This window comes from Atractosteus spatula, chromosome 3, assembly GCF_055471065.1.
Source record: "Atractosteus spatula isolate fAtrSpa1 chromosome 3, fAtrSpa1.hap1, whole genome shotgun sequence".
Classification (NCBI taxonomy): Eukaryota; Metazoa; Chordata; class Actinopteri; order Semionotiformes; family Lepisosteidae; genus Atractosteus; species Atractosteus spatula.
Genome location: NC_142708.1, coordinates 17288323 through 17309216, shown reverse-complemented (window position 1 = coordinate 17309216; position 20894 = coordinate 17288323). Strand labels below are relative to the sequence as shown.

Genomic DNA, 20894 nt, shown 5'->3' with positions numbered 1-20894 from the left:
ATGCTTCTTTACAAAATGGCAATGGAAAAACAAGGTGACTTTTGGAAGTGAATCCAGTTTGTGTCTGTTGGTAGGCTCTGCATGCTTTACTCGAACACTTGAAGTCTAGCTGGGTCTGCATGGTATGAAAACTTTCAGCCTGTTGTAGGATACGATATTTGCAGTTTTTAAATTGTGGCCTAAAAATGCTACAGTATTTCTGCACAAGATTTTTTTTATTTGTATCTTTTTAATTCTGACAAGTTATACAGACTTACTGAAAGGGAGTTAATCACTGACCATTTGTTTTAGACAGTTCGCAGTTTGTCTCATGTCTTCACTACATTCCTTCACGGGCTCAAAGTTAAAGCAAATTTTGTGGTTGTAAATTTGTACTATTGCAGACAGTAATTGACTAATTACAAGAACAGATGTGTATTCAATTGACAACTTAATTTACTTATTTTAATTGGAGAAAATAAACCAGCATACTATACTGAATACGGTATGGAATATGCAATATGGTAAAACTACTTCAGAGCAGTTACAGTGTCTGGCAATGTATTCTTTTTGTCCATTTGGTTCTGCCCATAGTAATCATGAGCACCTAAGCATGTGGTACAACTCAATCATTAAGGACTGGCCTCAGACCAGTATCAAATCGTGTAATCTGAACTCAACCAACTACTCTATATGTTTTATATCTAAAAATAAAAAAGCATGACTCACAAACATTTGATGTCTTCCATTTACAAGACACTTTGTAAAGGTTTGGAGACATTTGTTTGAACTGCATTCCCCAGAAAGCTGTAGGGAATGACCTGCCGACCTCAGGCACCTGAACAAATGGTGTGTAACAATTGGATGGGTGATAATTTAAAAATCAGAAAACCCAGACTTCCAGGGCAAGCAATACAGGCACCTTTTATAAAGCCATACGTTTTGGAAGAGTTAAAGACAAACTGTTTTGGAGCTAAGCTTATAGAGGAGAGGGCTGTGAAAAAGCTGCTTCGTCTTGACCTATCTATTAATGTTCCTGTTTTTATTACATTCCCTGCAAATAGTGTCAAACAGTGACAGTAATCATTGCAACATGACTGAAAACTGCCTCCATATATTGTTAATTAAAATTTCTTATCAAACATGAGAAGGGATGCATGATGGTGGAACTTGTACTGGAAAGCCTGGACAAAGTACTTACAGTGGCGTAACACCCTGTTAGAAAGTAATATAATATGTGGTGAAAGGACAGCAGTTCTGAAAGCACAACATAACGATGTAACGGATGTTGTGATCATTCCATTCAATATCACAACACAACGTCAGCCATTGGAGCAAGCCAGTTAAACAGAAACATAATGTAAACTGGAAGAGGAATTTCACCTGTAAGAACTGACTGATGACAGAATACACAAAGCATCTTCTGCAATGTGAGTTAAACATTACAGCTTAGAATTCCAGGGAAGCAGACCATTGGCTCTTTCAGAAAAGGTGAACTCTCTAACCATCTCGACAGAACAGAGCAGGGCACTCTCTGGGAAATGTCAATTGTAAAAGAGCATTACTCAAACTCAGAAGGTACTTAGGAGATCTGAGCTTTTACAGGTGTGTAAATCTATCAATCATGTAAGCTACAATGTAATTCAAATATACTAATATATCAATTTGTAGTAAAAATCAGACACAATAAAACCATGGCCTATAAATAGGTCACTAACAATTCTGCTCAGATAGGTGAAATTGTGAATGGAGAACTTGAGAATATCAAGGCTAAACTGTACTATAGTATGAATAGCTTTTATTTGCACTGCAGAAGATGAACACCTAAACTTATTTTTTCAAAGTTTCTTTTTTTTCTCTGTGATGAAATATCACGTTTGTAAGTGCTTCATAAATTCAAAGTTGTCTTAATTTGAAGACGTATGGTAGTACAAATTCTTCTGCAATACCTCCCTTATCTTGACAGCCTTATTAACAAAAGATTCCAAAGCAGTATTCACTTATAAATTTAATCAGATGCAGCTTCAGAAGTTTAAACTGTGAGGTTGTAAAGGATCAAGTCTCCTGTCAAGTAATCAATTGTTAGAGGTCATGTATGTTATTTCTGCCAGCAGCCTGGTGAGTAATCATTGAGATCTTCCCGAGTTTAAAATGGCTGCTTTATTACCAAAGTCACTACGCTCTAATTGGTTTTCTGTGGCAGATTGCATGTAAAATAGTACAGGTAGACCAATATAGAGTCAATTTCTAAGTCAAGTAGAAAACATATTTTTCTAAAATAATCATGCTTCATGGTACATGGGAGGTACAATTGCATTTAATGCTTGTACTGTATATCTACAGTGTTTACATTTGGTTATTACCAAATAACCAAATCCTCCAATACAATTTTGATTTCCTGTCTTTGCTTTTGAAGGCAAGACCTGCGCTTTTGGTACAGTGATTTACCTCTGTAAAACATCCATTAAGTGAAATGATGACTTATGAGCAGTGAATTTAAAAACGATTGTTTCCATGGCAGTACCTCCTTAGTTTTGGTGTGAATTACAGAGGAAATAACATGGGCGGCAAACAGGACACTTAACATAGTTTCTAAGGCACTGAGGAGCTCACCCTCCTAGTCTCCTACTCCTGCAAAGGGCACTACCTTTTATCAATAAAACGATGAGGGGTTATCTTCTGACAGAGGTTCTGTTATACTTCCCTCGATCTGGGACAAAACCTGTATTTTCTGAGAAAGTACAGTTTTTGTACATGTTTTAATAATTTAACCAACCTAGCTATCCTCACCCTGGCCAGTCTGTGCAAAAACACAAGAATATTTACAGAATGGGAAGAGGCTGTATTACATTTGGTTCTTAGTTGATAATTGCTCCTGGAATCTTATCCACCCATTTCCTGAAAGACCAAAAAGACCTGACCACAGGCTGACACATGGGCTTACAAAACAGTTCCAGATGTATCACCTCTTTGATAACTGGGCTAAAGTTTTCAATGTGATTTTTTTAATTCCAATTAAGGGATACAAAGCAATAAACCTTTTAGAACAATGGAACTGTTTCATCAGCAAGACACCTTTCATCTGTGCTTGAATCGTGGGTGTAAAATGAAAAATTCTTTTAAGAATGGCTCATTAAAGTTAATCTTACTTCTTCACAATTCATTACAAGAAACCTCTACAAGTCTGTATGTAATAGAATTGGTCTTGCCTCATTTTTAGCGGGAGTGAATAATTAAAATGGGCAAGGTCATTTCTACTGATAAGCCCAAGTACATTAGAATATATTAAATATGCAGTTTAGAGAATGATTTATTTTGATAGTGTGGGATGAAAACCCAAAACTATACTCTGGAGACAGCACTCTCCCGCCTACTCTCCAGGAGCTGTCTTTGTTCTTCAGACAAGTTTCTTGCCAATCTGAGGAATCCAAGTTTTAACAGCCACTGTGGGCACTTTTTTAATCCTTTTAGAAAATTAAAAGGAAAAGTGTACAGAATATTTCCAGTCTGTAAATCTCTATAATAGGTATCTGTGCTCTTTAGATGTCTTAATATCAATGTGATCAATCATATGTTTAGCTTTAGCTAAGTTTTATATTTTTAGAGTAAAGCACTATGCAATGCACTGTTGTAGTTCTACCCATAAACTTTATGTTTGCAGGAATTTACTAAACATTGTACTCCAAATCATTGATTGTCTGATTTATTTATAATGCTGACAGGTGGTTTCCATTTTCTCCAGTGTAAACATTTCTCCTGAATTTTCGAAATTGTAAAGGTGTAGACCTACAGTATATACTGTAAGCAGATCTACAAGTGGCAACATTCCTATGGAAAGAAATTAGAATCTAAAATCAGTATTGAATTTTGACTGACAGAAAATCATCACCTCCTTGATGTGTGTGTATGGACCCCATGTCATGTCACTGAAACAGGTGTGGGTGTGGTGCAATACAGTAGCTCTTATACAGTCACTAGGGGCATTCAATGACATGGGCCACCAAGCACCACCATCAATTAAATTGTTTGCATTTTAGGAATGATGAAAGAAAAAAGGATAAGTGAGACTTGCCATTGCTCAACGGTCTTTTTCTAGGGGCCGTGCAAAGCATTATGCATGTCCAGCTGCTGTAGCACAGAGTGGGCACATGCTACTGTAGGTACAGCACTGTCTACTCAGATAGGGTTCTGTCTGCTGTGTTTAATATTTTGCACAGAAGGGGAGGCCACAGATTGCCAGTCACATGAGAGTTTAGACTTTATAGGTGGAAAGTGCTGGGCCAACCACTTCACAGCCCATGTCTGGTACCAAGTTATTTCCACGTCTCTTATTTCCAGACCTTAAGGAAGTACTGGTCCAGTGAGCAATTTACAGGAGGTGTACCACTACATTATTGTTGGGCATGACCGTTTATGACTGAATGAGTTACCTTGGGTGTTCTTTGCTCATTTCAGAACAGAACTGTTATAAATAAAAAGAGGTCAAGTGTTTTACTCACTGAAACACTCACATTTGAAAAGGAGAACAATAATTTGAACAATACGGTACATATTGGGGAAAACTGTTTCCAAAGTCACTAATTATTTTTAGGGACTTCAAGCTTATTTTCTTGTATTGTGTTGTTCTTTTACATTAAGAGTACTTGGCATGCAAATTACTTTTCCACCTAGACAGCTAAACTCTGAAGAGAGCTACTCTCTGCAGCTTAATTATGTCAAAAGCCAACACATTCCCTTGAAGAGTACAATTTCAAGTGTGCCTTGTTTGTCTTGTTTGGTCTACAAAGAGCTATTCTTTCACTTCAGGTTGTGTGGTTTTGTATTTCATTAACAAGATATGGGGAAATAAAAATTTGAGATTTTCTAACCCTGAGTTTTATCATTAGATAATTTAAAAATTGTAATACACCCATTAAACACTTATGGATTATATAGTCTTTCAATTCACCTAAAAAAACAACCACCTGAGAACTGAATTTAAAGAGGAATTTGATAGAGACGTTTACTACAGATGCCTCTGGGATTTCCTGATGACACTGGTGGGAATTGACTGAAACAGACTAATAACGAATTCAGCAAAAGGTCAAACCTAAGTTTTTTCCCCAAGACAAAACAGAAGTCTTAAGGATTTCTACAGTATTTAACAGTAATATTTTACAGAGATTGCATTATCAAAATTAGATTTTAGAATACCTACTTTTTCAAAAACGATAGTGTTATTGGTTATGAAATAAAAAATATGACAATTACACTGTAGTTATAGTGTTGACTCTTACAGCTAGTTACACTAAAATAAAAAGACAAAAGGAGAAAAAATGTATAATGATGTGATCTCCATGTACTAATTTAAATCGGTATTGTAAAAATTAGGGAGTCTTAAAAAAACATATTTTAGCTGCATTTTATGTAAATCATATATACGTCTTTCATTTCACAACTGTGATATCAGCTCTGAAAGAAACGTCTGGAGATGATAGACTATCCTCTGGACACCATATTAAAGTATAGTCAAAGTTTACATTTACAGCCTGCATATGTGGTGTGAATTAAATATTGTCATTGAAATTACACTACTGTATCAGGAGTCTCAAAAGCCAAAAGAGGATTAAAATCTATGGTAACATTCTTGTAAAATCAACACAGAATGTTCTAAATTCTTTTGAAATAAGGGGGTGGGTAATACTTTTTTTTTCACAAAACCTGGAAAGGCTACCAGGCAATTCTTCAATAATTAAAAAGTTTGAAAAAACACTTCTAAAATCCTCTGAAGATGTATCAAGTAATGTGATTGTCTTGGAGCAAACTAAAGGACCCATTAATACCACCTGGATCATGCTGTGTGCTATTAGTTTCCTAAAATGATTTTGTTCCTACGTCTCAACCTATTGTAAGGTATAAACAATGAAACTTGACTTTGAGGATATATCACAGGAAAGCACAGTAATCAAGGTCATACTGTAATGTTAATTTTCTAAACGTGCAATATTCTAGAACCCCTCTAATGAGCTACTACACAGTAGTTAACATGACAGATGGCAATTTGCATGGAAAAACATAGTCATGCAAAATATGGGACTTTAAACAGTTAAAATAGGAGTTACTGTACGTAACTACCATTAAGAAATGTTTAGAAGTGGTTTTGGTAAGAAAGGTTATCAAAACCAGTCCCGTCTAAATGTTGGTACGCTACAAAATAACTGGTAAAGTGAATATTGTCACCACTAAAAGAGTCTCACACCACTAGTAGTACATAGTATATTAGGCATACTTCTATCCAAAGAAAATTATATTTGCACCCATTTAAACAGCTGGAGATGTTATACTGGAGCAGCTCTGGGTGGAATACTTTGCTTAAGGGTACAGTACATTACATTGCCTCATCTACAGTAGGATTGAACCCACAACCTTCTGCTTACTAGACCAGACCCCCAACCACCGCTCCCATCGGCTGTAGTGATATAACCCCCTTTTCAAAGTGACTGAACTACAATCCGTTCTAAAACCTTGTCTGATTTATTAAATACTTTATTAAAAAGGAATTATATGATATATTAGTAAATGCTTTTAAAGTACTGGGTTATTGAAAAGTAACTCCCTATGAAAGCTTATCACAGAATTACATTACACATGCAAAAGTTCCACGTTAAACGAAGCTGTAGCGTGGTTTAAGACAATGGTAACGCTGTGATAGACTACAACAGGCATTTCTAGGAATGCACTATAGGAAGCTTCAGCAAAAGTCAAGCAAAACCAAGAAGAAAATGTAAAAATATGAGAAGACATCTATTGTGGAAAACATAGGGGAAGTTAATATTTTAGTAATGAATTATTTGAAAGACATGAAGTAACATTTAAACCTACAGTAGAAGAGAAATTGATGCATTTCAATATTGCTGAAGACCAGATTGTATATTTTAAAATTAAAATATATAGAAACAACAAATAAAGGTAAAATTTTGTAAGCAACAAATAAACATTTTAAGAAAATTACCTAAGCAAAAAAAATGTACAACTCTGGTTACATATTAGTTTCTCTGTGTTCCTACCGGAGCTTAAGAGCTCCTCTTAAATGAGCCAGTAAATAAGGGTAAGAGACAAAAAAAAAAACCCTTGAACAATTTCTGTCTAACTTTTCCCAAGGGCAAGGAATGTGCAAACTGAAGAGCATTCAGAGCATTAATCTTATGCACAGCATTGTAATTCAGTTGTCGGTTGAACAGACTGTTTATTTCTATTCAGAAAAAATTAAGCCAGGATAAAGAATGCAGCACAGTGCAAGTTCCCAAGATACATATCTTAAATTGACACAGGTAGATCACCAGCATACCCTAGCTGCCTGTACATAATTGTGGAGCTGTCTGATGAGCTGTGGTTGCTATGAAACCAAAACTAAGAACCGGCTCCCATGAAATCCCTTTAAGCAGTTAAACTGAGGGCTGCTCCATGCAACACAAGTCACATTTGAAGGTTTGTATTGATTGCCGCATGCTGGTTTGCACAGTAATTAAAGTGATAGGAATAAATAGACTTTAGGGCATTTAATTTGGATAGAGCAATTCTTTTTTAAATTAACATTTCTGAGGAGGTATAGATTTTGTAAATGTTTATTATGGTTTACAAAATTACGGTAGGGTATAGATTCACTGTACTCTATTTCGATTTGTACATTTAATTCATAAAATGGAATATTTTATTAAATGAAAATAAAATCCAAAGACAATGTGATGCTGGTTTGAAACAATTATTTGTATATCATTTATACATTCATTAAATGTATGACTTCATTAAAAAGTACTATAAATATAAAAATAATCAGTTTAAAAATACAGTAACTTTATCAAATGTCTCAGAACAGAATATCAGGCTTATACAGTATTTACTCAGTGGCAGCAAAAAAGGCAGATTCCCAGTGGCTCTCAGTCCTAAAGAAAGATTAATCTCAGGCGACGAATTCACAAGTGGATTGAATCAAACGTAACAGTATTATTCATTGTTACTATTGAGGGTAATTCTTCAAAGACCAAATGGGTTTGGATTATTCTAAAGCCCTACAGATGAAATAAAAACCAGTACTATCCATTCCTTTTTAGACATGCATATACAGTACTTTGATGCCTGACCAGTGTCATTAGCTTACTGTTTTGACAGATCAATCATTTGAAAGATGTACTGTACGTTATCAAACAAACCTGGCACTGGCAGCTGGGATATAAATCTCTTTAAGGGAAATCTTAAAACTGTTTATTCATGTCCTATAACACTAACACTACAAGACCATACTCAACTGTTCAGTGGGATGCGTCTTATGAAGTACAATCAATGTTCCAGTTGGCAATTAATTATCTAGGCAAGAAAGATTTACACAGACTTGGTTATATTTATGCACAGCAGGTAGTATAATATGATATTCACATCTTCTACCTTGGAGTAAAATCAAAATGGAAATATGAAAGAATGATCCTAAACAGATTATATAATAAGTGTAAAACGGGAAAATACTTCTCCCTTTTCAAAGTCCTGATGTTCTTCAGCAGACAGGACCAGCTTTTACATAAAGGTCACAGTTCTACAATTATCACATAGTAAATCAGCTATATACTATAGACTCATACCCCGGTATAGGAGCGTTCGGTATAGGAATTTTCGCTTATCCGAACATGAAGAATTTGTACTTTGTAATTCGTTATAAGAACAAAATTTCACTAATCTGAACTTTGAAGTTCGAAAGCAACCAAGTTTGGCCGAGAATTTTCTGCGAACATTTCAATTCAGCACCACCGAACTGCTGTTTGTCTCTGCGCAGGCGCAAGGCATTGTGGTTAAGGACACCGTGAGGCAGCTGTGCTTTGTTTACGATCACAGCGAAAGCTTGTGCTCTCATTTTCAAAAGTTGGCATATTTGAGTAGAACTGCGTTGTACACTAAGCTTGCTATAATGGTCTGTATGGTATTATACAGTATGTTTAGGGTGGTTTTTGAGTGAACTTGTCTTCGGTTCGGAATGGGGTAGAAATTTCTACATAAGAAATAATGGAATTTTTATTTTCGATTTACGATCTCTCACCTTCCGAACAGATTTTCAGGAACGACTTAGGTTCGGATACAGTGTAAAACCTGTTTTTCAGTTGTAGGCTGATTTTATAAAACAGGAAGAAAAAACTCAAGATGATTGTCACATCTCAACTTCCAAGTGCTAATTACATTTTAAAAATAATACACAGTATCATACTATTTAATATGCTCCAAAAAAACTAGAACTCAACTTATGTTATCTGTGCCAAACAAGTTAATTGTAAAGTTTATATTTATAATCCTTTCCAAATTCTTATTTTAAACTGGGCACCCTTTCAGAAGATGTACAGTAGATTTGTTAAAAGGAAACTTTACCACATCACTATGAGCAAGCTGAAACAAAGGAATATTTCCTTTGTGTTGAATTCAAATGTGCCTTAATTTCTTAAACAGAAATTAAAAATTAGAACATTTGAGACAGTAACACAGCAACTACAGCCACATATAATCAGTATGTCAAACTTAACCAGTACTATGAAGAACTTCCTGAAGAAATACAAACCTAAGGAAAAACCCCTCCTTGACACCTCCACAAGTTATTTTTAACCGTTTTTTAGGATTAAGAATGAAAAAAGTCTTGATCACAACTGAATTAAAAATTCATTTAAAAAAGCCCAGCATATGACTGTACTTCATTCGTTTCAAAAGTTATGCATTTCATTTATAACAGGACAAGAATGGAGAACAAAGACACAGACACAACATCCTTTTCAATTACTAGAATTACTGCTATATCATTCTGATACAGTATGATGTACACAGGGCTTTGTCATTTAAAAAAACATGTTCCTAGCTAACCTTTGAGGTCATAGGCAGCTAATCCCTTGTTTGCTGTAGAATTTAATTTCAAATCCAGAAGGTTTGGGGATTTTAGATATGATGGGCCAAATACATGAAAGCTATTATAAAAGGTATTCTAGTGTTGGCTAGAATTCTAGTGTTTAATAAGGATAAAAACAACAAAACTAAAAAATGTAATTTTTAGCAGTTTTTTAGTACTTTTCTATCTGATGAGTTACAGTACCTGGTGCATGTTACAAATGCATTTCCCAAAATATTCAGTATTCAGTATATGTTTCTGTTTCCGTTTGTGATGTTTCAACTGGTAGTTATTTCACCATACTACAAATAAATGTTCTTTTATCTGCCCCTTAACTTTCCAGCAGATTGTCAGAGTGCTTGCAACAGAATAACTGTTCTCCAGAGTATAAGAACCTATATAAATAAGGAGGAGCTGCATAGAGTAGTGGGCAAGTCTTTGATCTCATAACAGTGGATTGTAGGTTCAATTGAGACACCATGGCTGTACTTTGAACAGAGTATTTTGCCCCAATTATCCTAGTCCAACCAGCTAATTGCATATTAGTTGCATGCAGTTACTATTTTATAACCATGGCTTACAGACATGTAATCACAGTGTTGTTATGGAGGACTTTCTCTCTGTTGCAGACAGACTGTACCAACCCGTCCCCTGAATGTAGACAGAAAGAAAGACAAGGAACAATTCACATTGGGAGTTTCTAATTTGAAAAAGTATTTCACAGTCTATAATACTCTTAATAAAAGCAATTTTTGCTTCATTTAAAATTAATTAAGTGTTATCTGGTTACTGTTACATCGGTTTTCTTTTTTCTGCAATTCAACAGACTGGGATTGTCAGGAAAAAAAAAATCTGCTAGTGTGATCCTCTGTTCCAGGAGCTAATCAGCATCTGTGGTGCATTATGTGACTCTAATGAATACAATGTATGAGGGAAACAGTCTCAAATGGATTTAATGACCGATTTTAACCAATATTATCACTGATAATTGTAAAGCATGAGCTGCATACTCAATGTATTATTTGTTTATGTCGATGTACTAATGTTCAGTAAAAGATTTGCTGAACTCATTACACAGTCACTTTTCAAATTAAAAATCAAAGAGCAATTGCAACTGATAGTCCTTATGAAATGTAATGCACAAGTGATATAAATGTCATTAATTAATAATGTATTAAACCATTCATATTAATTAATAAGAAATGTTCCAGTATTTGGTACATTATAAACACAATATTGCATGACTGTACATTCTTTACAGGCAGCTTCAGCAGTATGGTGGCGCAGTGGTTAGCATTGCTCCCTGTGCCGGGGTCCTGGGTTAAATTCTTTGGGTCCTCTCTGTGTGGAGTTTCTACTTTATGTTCTTCCTGTGTTCGCGTTGCTTCATCTGGGTACTCCAGTTTCCTCCCACACTCCAAAGACATACTGGAGGGTAAATTGGCTTCTGGGAAAAACTGGTCCTGGTGTGAGTGTGTGTGTGCCCTGCAGTGGACTAGCATCGCATCTAGGGTGTATACTGCCTTGCAGCCATTGTCAGCCATTGCAGCTTCCCTGCAACCTTAAGGAGTTTAGAAAATACGTGGATGGCCAATCAGCTTCATCCAAGACTGAGGACATACGTTTTTGGTCCATTATAATTCATTGTAAGGACAAAATATCGCTATTCTGAACTTTGAAGTTCGAAAGTGACCAATTTTGGACGAGAACCTTCTACGAACATTTCAATTCAGCACCTGTTTGTTTCTGTGCAAGGCATTGTGGTTAAGGATGCCGTGAGGCTCAAATTTGTGCCTCTCCAACCTACAGTAACTGTTTCAGGGAACCAAAAAACATTTAACTTCCTTCCTTGCTTTTCATTTCTGATAAAGGGTCTAAAGTTGTCAGGTATTTTCAGTGAGTATCAGAGAATTATTTTTAGTTTTACCACACCAACTCTGTTTTTTAAAAATCCTGTATGTTCAGGGGCTGCCAACACCTCAAGCAATGATTGTCTCGGATGTCGGAAAGGACGAACCGTGGAATGACAGGAGAGCGAAAAGACCCTATGCATAGCGGCGAGACGGGGGTTAGCCCGGGCTCAGCTGTTCAGGAAATGCCGTATAGAAACCTATGCCCTCAGGTAGCGGACGTGGGGCGACCTGGTGCTAGGCGAGTTTCAGGACATCCGAACGTCAATACTGACCGAAGGCAGAATGAAAGACCCGGAAATATATAGTCCCAGAGAGAGAGAAACACCAGAAGGACAGCAAAGAACTGGAAATGAGAGACAGGACAGAGAAGGAGCGCCCTCTGGCTGCAGAGGGCGTGACAGTGATCAGTCCAGAAGCAGAATCAGCCGTGAGCCCTGGTGTCCAGGATTTGTCCGGATTGTGTTATTAGCTGACTGTGACCATGGACAACCAAGGGACATCATAAAACTTCACCCAGATCCAGTGCAGGGGGTGAGGTAGAGTCATCTTAAATATCCTTCAGTATGCCACACTCCAGTGTCCCCTTATTTGTTGTTGCAAGCTTTTTGCACCGTGAATAACAGATTAACTGATCCTCCTTTCAGTAGTACGTCCCCAGCAAGGCAGTGTAGAGCACCAGCAATTCCAGAGGCCAAGCATTTCAACAGCAGTCATGTTGAAGGACAGCATTCACAGCTCTTAATTTCCCTGGGACGGTGTGGTATATTGAGCTCAACGACCACTGGCTGTTACAAATGCACTGGTTGGAAAAAGAAAAAGTGCGAGCTCCAATTGTTTTTCAAGTGTGATAAATTCCTCCGTTTCTGGAGAGCCATTAAAGAAACAGCTTTGAAAGTGAAATAAAATGTCTGAGCGTGTTTGGAGTTAGAATTACAGTTGTAAGCTTTAGTATAATAAAGTGCACTGTTTGATATACATTATCTAGTAGGTGGCATGGTAGCATTGCTGCCTCACAGTGCTGGGTCTCTGGGTTCAGTTCCCAGGGGGGAGTTTGTATGTTTTTAACCAAATTCATGTGGGTTGTCTCCAGGTGGTCTGGTTTCCTCCCAGTCTAAAGACATACAGTACTGGTAGGTTAATTGGCTTCTGGGAAAATTGGCCTGGTGTGAGTGTGTGTCTGTGCTTGTGTCTTTGTTTACCCCATGATGGACTGGCGTCCTGTCTCAGATGTATCCCAGTTTGCGCCTATTGCGTGCTGGGTTAGGTCTCAGATCTCCATAACCATGAATTGGAAGAAGCAATTAGAAAAGTGGTGGATGGATATGTTAGAAAATGTTACCATTACTAATGTTTTTCAAGTGAAATTTATTTATAAATTTATAAAAGTTTATTTTTCTCTATAAGATCAGCCATACTGCAGACTTTAAAAGATATTTGGGGAATGCACAGTATTTTTCCAGATGAAAGCATTTATTTGGGATACATTGTAGCTATCAGGTCATTAATGCATTAATATGACAGAAATGTAATTACCTATTCCTTGCTTCGTGAAAAGTAGAAAAAAAAATTTGCATGTCTACAAAGTCCCCAAGGATACTGTACTTTAACAGACCTTCAGAATGACTGAGAGCAGTGTCTGCATTATGAACTTTCATTAATATTTTGTTCCATTGTACTAAAGATAATTGATTTTTAAAAATACTTAATTTAAAGGCTACTGTCAGTATCATGAAAGGAACAGTTCTTAAAGAAAAATTGTATAGTTTTTGTTTTTTATGCAGTTGTTGTGACTGTGTAGGTCTCCAACATTGATTAAGTTATTAAAAGTGAATGGATAATGCCCGGAGTACAATTTAGTATAAAGGTCAGTAGTATGAAATGTGATACGTAGAGGTGAGAAAAAGCCATATAAGGATTTAGATTTTAAATGTTTTGTCTTTCATAAATCATGGTTCATACTAGATAATGAAAGCACCCTGATAATTCATCCATATGTTGTTTACTGGCATGTTAATGCTTAGGGAAATATGCAGATGAGGTTAACTAAATATTTGAACAAACTAAATGATTGTTATTTGCCAATTTATAAAAAGAAATTTTGTTATTTGGAAGAAGAGGTTATTTAGTTCATTTAGTCAGACTACATAATTGACAAATCTATTTTTCTTAGGTCCCCTTAACTAGTTTCTAATTAGAAATTAACAGAAAACTGTTGTTCATTGTGTCCTCAGTAGGTTAGAGCTGATGATACTGTACATTGAGTTATGGTATGCAGTATGGAGTAAGAAAAAAAGCATTAATTTTCAAGATAATACCTGCATTATTTTTGGACAAAAAGCTTCATATAGTAATGTACTTAATGTAGCTACTGTATATGGAGCTTTGTTACATTTCCCAATTTTGATATTTCTGTAACTTTGGAATTCAAAACAAAGAATACATACTATCCATATTGTCCATGTTGATATCTCAAATTCCAGTACTACATACATAATATAATAGTATTATGCTTAGAACTGCAGCAATTTAAATAAATCAGTAAATCATTAACATTATTCATACAGTAGTCATTGATATTTCATATTAATTTATTCACATCTTCATATATTAAATGAAGTTTTATATGTATTCATTGTACTGTTATAGTAGTCAGTCTCCTGAATACTGATTTTTTATTCTCAGGCACATATTTTTTTTTTATTTGAAAAGTTAAACTTAGATTATAATAACACTTCGTATTATAAGACTTCTTATTATAAGACCATTAACAATGATGTTAAAATACCAAGAGTCAGGTTCATAAATAACAGTCATGTCATTTGGCAACCTAGCAGTTCTGCAGACTAACAGTATTGTATGTACAGAGACAGATGTTTAGTACAGTATTTCAGAATGAGTTTTCAGTTGGCATGTTATTTCTATTCTTTAGATGACACGGGAAGTGCACGTCCTATAAATACTCATGTAATTACCTGTCCAATCACCTGTCATTGTAGACATCTATATGTAGCCACTAAGTAAAACACAAAACAAAAAAACAGTCATTTTAGCACAGACATTTAAGCAGTCAACAAAGGCTAGTGACACTTGCTGATATGTTAAGCAATGTATTGTTGCTTTGGGGCTACCATGGCAACTGTAATACCTCCTAGATATTCAGCAGTGATGTTAAACAAGAGGCAAATATATAAAGCCCTATTAATTTCATCACATATTGTTAAATACTTCCATATGTAAATATCTTGTGGGGTTTTTAGCAAATAGTCAGAGAAATAAATCATAATACAGTTTGTTGTAATTAATACAAAACACCTCTCATACTAATTGTAATGAATCCTATGTAGGTTTACCCATTGAAAGATAAGGAAACTATTAATCTCTCACAGATTCTGACTACTGTTTTAGAGATTGTAGATATCACAATTGTGATACAAAAATAATTCTCAAGAGGATCTGAAGAATGTGCATAGTATCTTTATATTAGACTTCCTGCAGTTGAAATAAACTTTTCATAAAAATAAATACATCTTTTGTCAAAGAAACTTGACATTCATGGCATGACATTCCTTCTATGTCAGTCAGTGTTTGTCAGTGTTAGGTGAAAAACTAAAATCCTTAAAAAACATTTGTCATGGATATCCTATGAAGAAAATTGAGCTTTGAATCAAAAGTGCTTGAATAAGCAATCTCTTTATGTATACAAAGATCAGCAGATTTTGGTTATCAGTGTTTTGTGCTCAAAGAGCTATTATAAACTAACATTACTTACATTATGAAACAATCAAATATCATACAAAGCTGTATTGATTAACATTGCATGAGTCTATGAATATAGGCAATTCACCCAACTGACTAGTCTTGACTTTCAGCAGAAAACCTCAAAATATCAATGAAACCAAATCAATGAGATTGATCTGAAGTGTAATACAGTAATCAATACATCAGTTACAGTCCATTCCATAACACGGAGAATTAACATTTAACAGTAAAGCTTACTTAACCAAAGGAAGTAATTCATAAATGAATAAGTTGAAGGTGAAACACTGATGTCTTAAACATGGTAAGCTATCATTGACAGGTTCTGTATTTCTCTGCACTATTATCACCCAGTCAACCAGTATTATGCACAGCATCCCCCCAGGGCCACATGAATTCTTTAGAGGAACAGGTACAGGTGCTTTAGTCAGGATCTGTGCTACTCTGGTCTCCTTTTGAAGAACTGTGTAGTACTACAGGTGTCGGAAGACAGGGTTCCTTACATTATATAACATATGGGCATTGAAAGTCAGAACCCCCATCAATATTATCTTCTGTCTCTACAGAATTTAACAAATTTCTCTAGAGCAAAAGGCTTTCAAACTACCTGAGTCAAATTACCTTAACAGATCTTAATTATCACTAATGTTAATTTAGATATGCAAGCCTGTGATTAATTACTAATTCACATTCAATTAAACAAACACCTGTTGAATAAAGTAAGTAATGCTCTCACTGTTAGGGGATGATCTACAATTAGTTGAATATTGCTGTGATTACTTTAATTATTCTTAACACCTGTTTATTTGGATTAAGTTGGCTGGCATCCTGAGGTTTCAAAACTGTTGTTGTATTATTTGAGCTCAAGAGATTTTGCAGGGCTCTAGTAATATATTCATTATTAATTATTATTCATAAACATTTTCTATTGTAACATCCTTTTTGTGGATACAATTTTATTATTCAAAAGCAGTAGGAGTCATAAAATATCAAGTTATAAAATGCTTTATCCATTGCACAAAACTAGGGTTTGTACTTTGTTGTGTGAGTATTTTTCCTATCTATTCAATTGAAAAAAAAACAATATGTTTTTGAATGTCAGTCAAGACTCATTCTGTTGTGTTAACTCTGCCCACAGTTTACCAGTCATACAGATCCTAAATAAATTCTGTTCACAAGAAAAATAAGACAAGGGAAAGGGGCAGAAACAGCAATGTGTTATCCAGCTAATTCTGTCGTAAGATCCTTCTGAAAGTACATAAAATTAGAAACTGAGGATCATTAAATGTTATTGACAGCTGATTATGCATAACTTCTCAAATACTTTTTTCCCCAATATCTGAAAATTGTACACTACTTACAGACTGATACAAAACAAGCAATTACAACAAAGGTAAAATTAAAATATCCCATCAGAAAGGTAATTTCAACATACACAAATGAGTTGAAATGAGAACAAGCATTTACATTTCTTCTAAGGAGCAAAGACTTTATGTGCAGTTTTAAAAATCTCTGGACAATGCTGTGAATCATGTATAGAACAAGAAAGTGGAAACTGAGCTTCCAATCTATAATGAAATGTTTACAGCTGAAAGTACTTCTCAGTGTTTTTTTGTTGAATGCACATATTGCTGTTAGTGTAAGTGATGTAACATCTACAAGCAAACTGCTTTGGGCTTTGAGTTTAGTAATGTGTTGTTGATGTCTAGGCAACAGATCCCCTCAGCTTGGCCCCGATCCAAGTCTGTGTTTAACAGCTCTCCCAGGTTTTCCTAATGGACAACAGTTATCACCTGCCATGCAGAGTTCCTCCCATGAAGACATGTGGTCAGCTCAAATCACTCAAAGTGTTCTCATGCATCAGTCTAATAGTAGCTATATACTTTTGTATGACGCTACCTACTATGAAACACTGGCTTCTGATACATTGCATCATATTAGAAGTAAAATTCATTGATTTCTGTGCCTGACAAATGTCATTGCACTTGTCACAAACAGATGGGCGGCTCAGAAACACTGATAATTCTAATGCAGTTAATGTGTTGTTCAGAAGAGGCTGTGCATAAACATAAATGCAGTATAAACATTTTATTACAGAATTCCTTATTTTTAGAATTTGTGCACAACCTCTGTATGGCTATATTTTAACACCACTTAAAAAACAATTCTTTCAACCAGTCCTATCCCCCCCACAAAAAGCCTGATCAACAGCAGTGCAAAACTGAGTGGCTTTGTTTTCTAGTTTGCAGTCATAAGGTTTGCAATAACTTAAAGCAGCATCACTGTGACATCCTGACACTTATTAAACTTTCAACACACACTGACGCGTGCACGTGCTCTCCCCCCTTGCATGTCTTTGTCTGCTACAGGTAGAGAAGGACAGAAGGCTCCAGCTTACCAGTGTCTGTTGAGAAGAAAGCCCTGACCGCTTCGTTGACCCCTGTCTTGAACTTAACCTCTTCCAGGACTCTGTGAAACGTCCGCGACTGGCACCCCGTCCTGACGCGTCGTCCCGTGTGGAACACCCTCTCTCCACCTCCCCCCGGCTACCCCACTTTTTCTTAGCCATTTCCAAAATGAGAGGTTTGTTAGACAGCCCAGACCTGATTCGTCTGAAGCTCAACAGTTTCCCATCAGGTTAGCACGGGAGTCGCAGTCTGCTTGCCTGACACTGTTGTTGTTATTGTTGCATTTTCTCCTTCAGAGCAATTTCTAAATTGGTGGCTTGATAGCAGCCACGCCTTTTGTGTCGCGTAGTGCTATTCAGGTCTCAGTGCTGCTTCTGAAACAGCCAAGCAAATGCTGCTCCAAATCACTTCATTTCTGAATACACCTCTCTCTCCTTCACTCTCTCTCTCTCTCTCTCTCTGTCTTGCGTTCGCTTTCCTTCTTTACTGCTTGAGTTCACAGCCTGGGCTCTGTTCTTCATAGTGCGTTAAAGCCTTTGTATTTACCAAGATAAAAGAGGAGAGCAAAAGAGACCAGCTGGCTTGTGTTGCTGCTCCATTCTCCACTGCCTCAGACTTATTCAGCTCATTACGAGGAAACAGAACAACTGGGATCTCTCTCTTGCACAGGTTTTAGGGATTGCAGATCTTGACACTTTCTCCAAAACCAGAACTTGGGAAAAAGCACATAAAGAGCTACTCCACACTGAATGAGCATGCAAAAAACAGCATGCTGTCTTTTAAATTACAATGCTAAACAGATAAGACATTGTCATTTAATTTTAAATAAAAGCACTGGTGTTGAGAAAATCATAACATGTCATGGCTTTAATAACTGCCTTTTTAGAACTGCTTAAATTTATTTACTCTTTAGGTTATCGACTGTATAGTAAGTATGGTAGGCTGTTCTTTCAGTACAGGCTGGGAATGAGGGGCACAGACTAACGCAGATTATGTCTGTATATAGAAATATCGATAGTGCTTTCACTTTCATATAAATCGAGAAACAGAAGTATCCTCAGAAAATGCCTCAGATTTATATTTATAATAAGTACCTTCTTGAGAAGCTACAGGAGGAAAAAAGATTATAATCTACAGTAACAATTTTATTTATTTAATTTCAGACTATTGCATTGCACAATTCGTGTCCTGAAAGACAACTGATTGTGCATTCAGTACTGTGTAAAGGGTTCACAGGATCTCAATCAAACCCATTTAATGTATTTTTAAGATTTCTGCAAACGTATTGTATGTAGACGTTTTTACTTTTGGGTTAATAGCTCACACCAGATGTCTAGTAATTGTAGTAATAATAATACTAACAACAACAATAACAATTTAAGATATTGAAACAATAGTTTATTTAATAAACATTAGTTAAAAATCATTTTAACTTCAGTATTTAAGTCAGCATAAAACAAAACCTTTCCATTTGTTCAAACGTTCTAGGTGATTTTGGCTAATTTTTAGGTAAACAATACAAGTTACTATGCAAACAAAATTCTGTGAATGTGTTTCAGGGTTGTCTCACAGCTTGGATTTGGCACCTGAAATCACAGTGCAGAAAACAAAAAACACAGAACAGTGCAATCGCAATCTCAGATGTGCTGTTGATTGCCTTTGGGTAAAAAATCCCTCAAGGATCAGGGTTAATAAACATTGAAAGGAGATTTCCAGCCACCTCAAGCACCATTTGTATAAGGAAGACATAAAGATTGAGGAAGATAGATGGGCAGAAACAAGAGGCAACCAAAGACACCAAAAGACTATGCATACTATTACACTGGATAGATAGTTATGATGTATGCAATGTTTGAAAGATAAAAAAATCATTTGTTTCAGTGAATTCCAGACAAAGGATTGTGTAACATAATACCCCAGAAATGTAAGGGCCATCCAATTTCAAAACAGTTTACACAATGGCATTGAAAAGAATTGGGATGTAACTGAGACGAAAACAGACTGTTTGTATCCACCAAAATGTCAAAACCTCAAATTCCCAAAACCAAGTCAGGATTGTGGATTTTCACAAAGCATGTTTTTGTTGTCATATTGTGTGTCTAATACACATGAGTAGAATTTTTTAAAAAACAGGTTAATGTACTGTAACTATTTCACATACAGTAGATGCAAAACCATGGACAAGTGGAAAGCCATTGGTATACAAAGACTCAATGGTACCCCAAAGGGCACATATGAATGTCTCACAGTAGGTCTTTAATTTGCTGAAATTACTTCTTTGCAGATGCAACATCACCTTCAGGCCAGCCTGCCAGGCAAGAGGGCCTAGATCAATCCCCTCCACAGGGTAACATTCACTCTCGTCATGCACATGTAATTACTCAGCACTTCCAGAAGAGGAATGTCCAAATTGTACGGTATCTTGGCCAGCTTTATTCATCTCAAATTTAGTCCTTCAAGTAGTTAATTGAAATGCAGTTACTGTATAACATTGTGAGGAATGCTTTCTTGTGATAATTGCATTGACCTTCCTATTATCACACTTCCCATTTTAATTATTTCACAGAATTACAAAGAAAAAAATATATACAGTACAGCACACATCTGTTTTTTTTTCAAGGCTTGAAGGCAGAACCTCATTTTGTATGGCATTACAGATACTCTGATTTGTAATAATGCTCCACATTTCACCCCACATTTTACCCCCTTCCCTCATGTAATCTTTAAAACAAGGGAATATCCCATACAGGCATAAGTCATGTTTTACAGCCATCTTTCTGAAAAAGCAATTGAAACTGCATAACTTTCTTTGAGTGTTATTTGGTAAGTTTTAGTTGAACTCCTTGTACCCATCAATGAAGCTATATAATTTTAATGGTTCCTGGGTAATTAACACATACAGTAATGTTTTTTTAGTTCTAATTGATGAAGAAAGTATCTCAAATG

The 20894-nt window shown here is 35.8% G+C and overlaps 1 protein-coding gene across 1 annotated transcript in view; it reads right to left on the bottom strand.

Annotated features, from left to right (window-relative positions):
- Positions 1-18109, bottom strand: part of trpm3 (transient receptor potential cation channel, subfamily M, member 3) — a 220087-nt gene extending 201978 nt beyond the window's left edge. Inside the window, exon 1 of the mRNA XM_088910628.1 lies at positions 17939-18109. Coding sequence (XP_088766754.1) covers positions 17939-18109 — 171 coding nt within the window. The remainder of the gene's footprint in view (positions 1-17938) is intronic.
- Positions 18110-20894: the final 2785 nt, after the last annotated feature.